The sequence below is a fragment of the Hemiscyllium ocellatum genome, chromosome 48 (genome assembly GCF_020745735.1).
Source record: "Hemiscyllium ocellatum isolate sHemOce1 chromosome 48, sHemOce1.pat.X.cur, whole genome shotgun sequence".
In the NCBI taxonomy this organism is placed as follows: Eukaryota; Metazoa; Chordata; class Chondrichthyes; order Orectolobiformes; family Hemiscylliidae; genus Hemiscyllium; species Hemiscyllium ocellatum.
Genome location: NC_083448.1, coordinates 15113206 through 15122445, shown reverse-complemented (window position 1 = coordinate 15122445; position 9240 = coordinate 15113206). Strand labels below are relative to the sequence as shown.

General features: G+C 41.6%; 1 protein-coding gene across 1 annotated transcript in view; it reads left to right on the top strand.

The window, feature by feature from the left end:
• The first annotated feature begins 7569 nt into the window (after positions 1-7569).
• The window catches only part of LOC132836909 (netrin receptor UNC5D-like), a 225364-nt gene continuing 223693 nt past the window's right edge, over positions 7570-9240 (top strand). The window contains exons 1-2 of the mRNA XM_060856476.1: positions 7570-7583; positions 8495-8751. Of these exons, the coding sequence (XP_060712459.1) occupies positions 7570-7583; positions 8495-8751 (271 nt within the window). The remainder of the gene's footprint in view (positions 7584-8494; positions 8752-9240) is intronic.

The window sequence follows — 9240 nt, the reverse complement described above, 5'->3', positions numbered from 1 at the left end:
AATAACTTCATGATCCATCTTACCACAGGCATTTACAAGTTCTAATGAGGTCATCTGTTTTTGGTGTCTAAAAGCAAATCAAAATAGTCACAAATGCAGTAATGATTTGAATGTTGCAAGAAACATTTCAGTGGTGCTTGGTGGAAAGGTTCAGATTAAGCCACTTAAGGAGATAATAGGATAGTTGACAGAGGTTCATTTCAAGTTGGTGGCTTCAACAAGAGGAATTGAGAGATGAAGGAATATGCATATTTACCATTTTCATGACCAGAGGGCAAGAGGAGAAATGCTGTGGAAAAATAGTGTTCTCTTTTCACATTTACATTGTTTATTCCAAACATTGACATGCTTAGTGGATTCAAAATAACCATGACTGATCTTATGATTTGAGTTGCTGGAAATTTCTGAACCCCTGTAATATGAAGACATTCCAGAAAAAGTGAGAAGGGTTTGGACATGAGGTATGGACTAGTAGCCAGCAAAAGGGCAGCAAGAACTGCATTTTAAAAAAAGGGAATAAGAAAGTAAACTTAAACACTTGCCTGCTGTTTAACCATTAAGGGGAACAGCAACTCCATTTAACTTAACCCTTCTTCACCTTTGTCCGAGACACTACACGTCCTGATATGAAGCAAAGCATGGGGAGAAATTGAGGACTGCAGATGCTGGAGATCAGAATAGTGCGGTGCTGGAAAAGCACAGGTCAGGCAGCAGAGGAGCAGGGGAAAATTGACGTTTCAGGCATAAGCCCTTCATCAGGAATGACTTAAAGGGCTAATTTTCAAACATGGATTCCCCTGCTCCTCAGATGCTGCCTGACCTACTATGATATTTCCAGGATTACACTCTCGACCATAAATCAAAGCATGATTCAGTTTGGTATTTCCATACAAAATAGGCACAAATGTGTTACAATAAAAGGGTTTTTTCAGCAAAAGACATTTGCCAAGTAAATGGCACTCCCAAAGTCACATGGGCCACATGTAATTTGGAACACCATCCATGAAATCCCCTCTCCACACTCACAATGCTGACTGAGAAATTTAGGACCACAAGACATTGGCCAACTTTCAATAAGGATCATTCGCTGTCATTTCAGACATCTCCAGCAGAACGCCATCACCCAACACATCTTCCCCTCACTATCACGGTCTGCGTTTTACAGGGATTGTTCCCTCTGGGACACTAGTTCATTTCACAGCTATCAACACCCCCACCTCTGTCACATTTCCATGTAACCACAAAGGTGAGATACCAGCCCCTTCAACTCTTCACTCACCATCCAAGGGCCTAATCAGTATTTCCAGGTGAAGCAGCATTTTACCTGTACCCCCTCCAATCTTGTGGCTAAATGTCTAAATAGGACTGCTCAAAGGGTTCACAACAAAACCTCAAGTACACTGGACAATTGAATGACAGTGAGAAGAGGGATGGTGAATACAGGACTCAAGGTGTTATATCTAAATGCATGCAGTGTAAGCAATAACAGATGACCTTGTGTCACGGAGCGAAATTGGCAGGTATGAAGTAGTGGGCATCATGCAGTTGTGGCTGCAAGGGGATCAGGATTGGGAGCTGAATATTCAAGTATATACAGCCTGTCGAAAATACAGGTAGGTGGGGAGAGGGAGTGGGACTGCCTTATGAGCAAGGAATGTAATTAAATCAATAGTAAGAGATTGTGTCATATGGTTAGAATTTATGTAGGTAGAATTGAGGAATGCCAAAAAAAAGATGAAAAATCCATAATTGGAGTTACGTACAGACCTCCAAACAGTAATCAGGAGCAAGGGTGCAAGATACACCAGGAGATGGACAAAAGTGTAGCAAAGAGAAAGTTAGTGATCATGACAGATTTCAACATGAAAGTAGACTGCAAAGGTCAGGTTGATAGTGGATCAGAGAAAAAGGAATTTGAGCAATGTCAACAAATTACACAAGATGGCGTTTTGGAGCAGCATGAGATGGAACCCACGAGGGAACAGGCAATATTGGTTTTAGTGTCATGCAGTGATGCAGAGACTTGATACGGGAGCTTAAAGCTATCACCTGATGAAGGAGCGTCGCTCCAAAAGCTAGTGTGCTTCCAATTAAACTTGTTGGACTATAACCTGGTGTTGTGTGATTTTTAACTTTTTACACCCCAATCCAACACTGGCATCTCCAAATCAGAACTCTTAACAGTATGATTGAATTCACTCCGAAATTGCAGAGAAGACAGAATCACAGGTAACACTATTTATTACAGCTGAATAAAAGCCAACTACAGAGGCATGAGGGAGGAGCTGGGTAGAATTGGAGAGGAGCCTAATAGGCGAGACCATGGAACAGCAGTGGCAGGAGTTTCTGGGACTAATTCAGGAGACAGATTCATCCAGAGGAGAAAGCAGCACGGTATTGGCAGGGGTGGTTTGAGGTGTGAGGCAATCATGGCTGACGAGGGAAGTCAGGGATAGTGTAAAAGTCAAAGAGTAAGCATATAATGTGGCAAAGGGCAGTGGGAAACCAGAGGATTGGGAAGCTTACAAAATACAGAGGGCAAGAAGGAGAAATAAGGAGGGAGAAGATTAAGTAAAACCCACCTGTAATATAAAAGACTGAGTTTCTGCAGATGTATGAAAGGGTAAAAGAGACACAAAAAAATGGATATTGGACTAGTGGAAAATGATGCTGGAGAAACAGTAGTCAGAAACAAGGAAGTGGTGAGAAACTGAATAATTACTTGGCGTCAGTCTGCACTGTGGAAGGCACAAGTAATAACCCAAAAATTCAAGAGAGTCAGAGAGCAGAGCTGAGTATGGTGACCATCACCAAGGCTGATGGTGCTAGAAAAATTGAATGGCCTGAAGCTGGATAAATCACCGGGACCAGATGGACTATGCCCCAGAGTTCCAAGGGAGATAGCTCAACAGATAGTAGAGACACGAGTAGTAATCTTTCAGGAATAGCTAGAATCAGGAAGGTCCCGGAGGACTGGGAAATAGTTAACATGACACCCCTTTTTAAAAAGTAGTAAGGCAGAAGATGGAAAATTACAAACAGATTAGTCTAATCTCAGTTTTGGCCAAGATTCTGGAATCCATTATGAAAGAGGAGATTTCTGAATACTTGAAAGTGTTTAGTAAAATAGGGCAAAGTCAGCACAGTTTTATCAACCAGAGGTCATGCCTGAAAAATCTTCAAGAGTTCTTTAATGAGCAGGCTAGACCAAGGAGACCCTATGGATGTTATCTATCTGTACTTCCAGAAGGCTTTTGACAAGGTGGAGCACAGGAGGCTACTTGAGTAAGGCTAGAGTGTTAGAGGCAAGGTACTAGCATGGATAGAAGTTTGGCTGTTTGGCAGAAAGCAGAGAGTAGGGATCAAACAGTCTCAGGATAGCAGCTGGTGACAAGTGGTGTTCCACAAGGCTCAGTATTAGGACATATCATTAACACCTTAAGTGAAAAGTTATCTATGGAGGAACTGAAGGCATTCTGGCTAAGCTTGCAGATGAAACAAAGCTAGATAGATGGATGGGTAGCCTTGAGGTGCCAGGGAAGCTGCAGAAGGAATTGGACAGGTTAGGACACTGGACATAAAAGTAGCAAATGGCACATGGAAAAGTGTGAGGTCATTCACTTAAGTAGGAAGAGGTATCTAATTGGGGAGAAAAATCAGAAGTCTGAAGTACTGAGAGACCTGGGAGTTCTAGTCCATGATTTTCTCAAGGTAAACTTGCAGTTTGAGTCAGTAGTTAGGAAGACAAATGCAATATTGATGTCCTGGCCTTGGAGCGAGTTCAGAGGAGGTTCATGAGAATGGTCCCAGGAATGAAAAGCTTAATATACAAGCCATGGTGGAGGATTCTGGGTCTATACACAATGCAGTTTAGAAGGATGAGAGCAAACTAATTGAGAACATACAGAGTGCTGAATCGCCTGGAGAGAGAGAGAGTGTGAATGTTGGGAAGATGTTGTTTCTATTAGCACTGGAGACTGGGATCAGAGGGCACAGCCTTAGAATAAAGGGCAGAACTTTGAGAACGAAGGAAAAAACTCTTCGGCCAGAGAATAGTGAATCTAAAGAATTCATTGACACAGAAGGCTGTGGAGGCCAGGCCATTGAGTAAATCCAAGAGTGAATTGGATTGGTTCTTGAATGTCAAGGGGTTAAGGTTATTGGGGGATTGGGGTTGACAAACTTCAGCCATGATTGAGTCTGCTCCGCCAATCAATGGGCTGAATGACCTAATTTCTGCTCCGATGTCTTATGATCTTACTCCTGTACCACTGCACCCAATGTGGCCTACTCAACATTGGAGAAACCCCACACAGATTGGGTGGCCACTTGGTGCACAAACAGGACCCGACCTTCCGTAGCGGGTCATTGTAACAGCATCCTGCTCGCATTCCATCACGTGTGACCTCCACACGCTACAGTGTTTCAATCACAGCACAAACCAGAAGGATGTTTTATCCTCAAACTGGGCACTTTGCAGCCTTCTGGATTTAATTTTGGAGTACTAAGCCTTCAAATTGTAAACCATTTCCTCCCTTTCAGCTTGTAACATTGTTATGTCCTCGCTCCCGTCTCTCCTATCGCAGTAGGAATGTCCTTTCAGGTGTGGCAGGAGACGGTCCAGTATTCTGCCATTCTCACATTCTGACCACAATCTTAACCATCAAGATCTTTTCTCCACCAGCATCCTACACACACACACACAGTACTCTTCCCCCACCTCCGGCCATGACCCCCTCAAGTATAGAACACTATCCTCTCCACACTTCCTTCAGAGCTAAAGTGTCATTCTCTACTTGAAACATTGGAGCCCTGATTAGACCACACTTGGAATATTGTGTTCAGTGCTGGTCATTTCATTGTAGGAAAGATGTGAAAGCTTCAGAGAGGGTGCAGAGGAGATTTACCAGGATGCTGCCTGGACTAAAGGAAATTTAAGGTTGAGGGAGCTAGGGTTTTTCTCATTGGTGCAAAGGAAGATGAGGTGACTTGATAGAGCTGTACACATGGAGAGGCATAGATAAAGCCCAAGACTTTTTCCACCAGGGTGGAAATGTGTTTCACAAGAGGTCATAATTTCAAGGTGTTTGGAGAAAGATTTAGGGAGATATCAGTGTTCAGTTCTTCACAGTGGTGGGTGCATGGAATGCGCTGACAGCAGTGGTAGAATCAGATACATTAGGGGCATTCAAGTCCCTATGAATAGACACATGGAAGATAGATAGTACATTGAAGGGTACATAGGTTAATCTGATCTTAGAGTAGGATAAAAAGGTCAGCAAAACACAGAGCCGAAGGACCTGCACTGTGCTGTTTTATGTTCTATTAGCTTGCTCTCTCGCCAAAGGTGTGTGTGACCTATTGTCAACTCCACTAATGTTGTTTTCAGAATGGACTCCAGCATCTACAGAAATTTGCTCCTAAAATAGGCCGAAAGAAGTTAAAAAGTCAGCCACATCAGGTCTGATCCACCAGTGAGCTAATGGCTAATTGGATATTCCTTCCCTCTTGTGGACTAATAGTTTCAAGTCCCATCACCAGACTGCAATGAATCAAGAGACAGCACACCATCACCTTCTCTAAAGGCTACCAGAAATGAGCACAATGCAACTGGTTTCCATACAAACAGCTTAAAAGGACTGCTATACATCAATGAGAATCCTTCTGAACTTCCAATAGTTCAGAAACATCTTTTAAATCACTCAATTACTTGTCTTGAAAAAACTTTTATGTAGCTGCTATTTTAACCATACCTTACAGATATCACAAATGTGCTGAGAATGTCAAAATATTCTGTGACATTCACTGCCTAAACGCTGTCAGATGTAGTGGCAGATTATGAAAATGGTGTTTGAACAATGTCAGAAGCAAATGCTTCAACAGAACTGCTGAGTCTTTGTCCAGAAGATCAACCAGTGCCAAAATCTTCAAGTCCTTCCAAAAGGTATTTTATGCTCCACATCTCCAATATTTGCAGGTGGTGTTTCCCAACACTCCTGCCAACAAACAGTTGTTTCAGCAGAGAAAAGCACTGGTTGATCAGGGGCCTTGCCTTCACTCTAAAGTAGGCCCATTACCCTGGAAATCACTGTCAGCAGGTTTGAAACTTTAACACATTTATCCATGTGACTCAAGTGTAGTTGTCTTCTGACAGAGCTGGTGTACTATACTGCATTGCAGTCTGACAACATGCACACTAAGCAAAGCTACAAAGGCTTTCTATACTCCAAGCTGAGCCGAGTGACTAGACCGGATATTGCAGCACAGCTGATGTTTTCCTGGAAGTTGCAGAACCTTGGTTTTGTTACTTGAACCAATGCAGTGAATGACCCAAATACAAATTAACTCTTAGTGCTGATATGTGCCAGCAGAAACACTTCCCTTAAAATCAAAGAAATAAAACCCAAATAGGAGTGTCTTGATGGAATGACAATTGATCGATCATACCATAAATGTCAGTGAATCCAACTAATCTGCTCAACTCATTTTGGAGCATTCCATGTTTCTCCCACACAGAATCGTTGCTAAGTACAGTGTGACGGATTCTATCTTGCTTATATAATTAAATGCCCAATTCATCAGCGGCAGGTGTAAGAGGCTTGATCTTGGTTGTTCTGAGATTCAAAGTCAATCATCAAAGCATTTAATTTTTTTTAGACTAACAACAATGACTGATAAGAAAAACATGAAATTTCTAATCCAAATGGTCATGTTGGGTTTCAGTGTTATACCATTTCAATTATAGTTATAGCACAGCATACAGGTAGGCCATAAGGTGATCATGACATGTTGGAATTTTGTATGCAGTGCACTTAATTCTAAACAAGGGTCTTAATGTCACAACAGAATAATTTGGAAATTATGAAGGGCTAATTAGCTCCATTGCATTTGTCAAATGCACTCAAGATTTCTTCATCAAGGGGCAATGACAAGTGTTTAAACGAAAGCAATGTGATCTACAACAAAATTTACATTCCAGTGGGGCACAAGTAACTCCAAGAAAAAAATTGTTAAGTCAGTCAATCATGAACTTCAAAAGAAAGGTTCAAAATCTGTATTAAATGAAAGGAAATGGCTTAAGGATACCCAGCAAAGTTAAGGACTGGGAAAACTTGGGTCCTCCTTCGCTGGATCAAAGGAAAATCGATCACGTCTTGATCAGTTATGACAATCAGAATGGATCAAGTACAACTTGTGGATGCATTGTGTCTGTCGTTTTTCCAAGTTAGTTTTGATTAAGCTCCATACAGGGGATTAGTAAATACATTTGAACATTATATTTTCTATATGCCTTGTAACAATCAATTGGGAATACATAAAATCATTTTGAAAGGCAAAGGCAATGTCACATTCTCAACATTTGATGATGACACCAAACTGCTTCTAAATGAAAGAGGATTTAAGGGAGGGCTTGGACAAGCAAATGAGCTAGGCTTGTAGACTGCAATTCTAAGTGTCCTTAAATGGGAGGTTACTCACTTTGATCTGCAACTCGAATGCAGAATTTGTCTTGAAATGGTGCGAGGTTTACAAGTGCAGGAACCCAAAAGGATTTTGGGGTCCTTGTTAATGAGTCACAACAAGTGAGCAAATGAATTAGGCAATAAAGGTTATAAAAAAAGGTACCTTGACCGTCAGTGGAGTATTTGAATACAAGAGTAATGGCAGCTTGCTCCACTTGAGAGCTATGGCGAGAACTTACCTAGTCACTTTTTCAAAAAAAAATGCACTTGGCAGAGAGGAAGTACCAGTAGAGAGGGTCAACAGTGAATCTCTGAAATCGCATTATGGTCTTCATGAGGAGATATTCCACAGACTGGCCCTGTATTCCTGAAGGTTAGGAAAAAAGAGGGATGCTTCCCCCCCGTGTTTCACAAGTCGAAAGCAAGAGGGCATAAAATTACTTCCCCATTGGAGATTAAGGCTGTGAAGAATTTCTACAAAAGGGGGAATTCCCTAACCAAAAGAAAGGGCTATGGAAACTCCGTTTTTGAGCAGGTTCTCACAAAATCAATAAAATTCAGTCAATAAAAAAAGGAATATTAAAAAAAGGGATATGAAAATAATGAGAGAGGCAATGGTATTTAAGGTAGTTAGTCAGCCATGATTAACTCATAGAAGTAGTCTCAGTGTTGAATGCCTACTCCTGCTCCTGTGTTGTATTCTGCCCAACCTTGCCATCATAGCAAGTCAGTCAATGAGACCCACTCCCTGCAGTTACTTCATTGTTTTAGGTAAAAAGTCATTGATGATCGAATCTATTCCCCAGTTGACTGATGCAGTGCTTTCCACATCCTAATCATTCATTAGGAGAAAGAATTTGTCCTCAGCTGAGACCATCTTCCCAAAGCTGTCAGCCCAGCTAGGCCTTCAAAGAATTCAGCAAATCTGTGCAAATTGCATGGGTTGGCAGCTAGTTCACATGTTCAAAAACTTGTATTGTGATCATACAATGTGCAGAATATGTAGGAGCAAGAAAAAAAAATTATTGAAGTGTTTTTGTGTTCAACAAAATTTCACCATCTTCTTCTTCAACAGGGTCAGGTAAAGGTGATAGCCAGGCTGAATCCATGCCACTGGGGACACTGCCACGATTCCTAATTGAACCGGAGGATTCATACATAGTGAAGAGCAATCCCATTAAGCTGCGCTGCAAAGCGATGCCAGCCATGCAGATCTTCTTCAAGTGCAATGGAGACTGGGTCCATCAGAAAGAACACATGCTTGAGGAACATGTGGACGAGCACACAGGTAATACAGCTTTCTGAAGTGTCTCCTGATTTTAAACAGATTACAGGCAGTCCATCTTCAAATCATCTAAATCCCTCCCATCAAAACATTCATGTGTGCACACTAAATGTTAAATGCATAATTTATTTGTCCTCTGCCCTTATGGGTGGGGCATATGAATTCAAATCATTTCAACCATAGATTATTCCTGTCAACATTAACAGTGTGGAGTGATTGTCTTTTCTTTAAAGACAGATGGTATCTATGAACATTCACGAAGCACTGGGTATTCGTGGAGATCAATCTGAACTGGAACATTGTTCAACAAGTCTCCTGAAGCAATTTGGACTTCATGGTGACTCGTTTTGGTCTCATTACGAGACAGATTGTAATTTGTAACTAACCTCGCTACTTGGCTTTCTCTCCACTTCTCCCACTAATGTGCATGCTCCTCAGATTTTTTCCCCTGGCGCTCTGTTCCTTACTCTTGCCAGTCTCTCCATTTTGCTT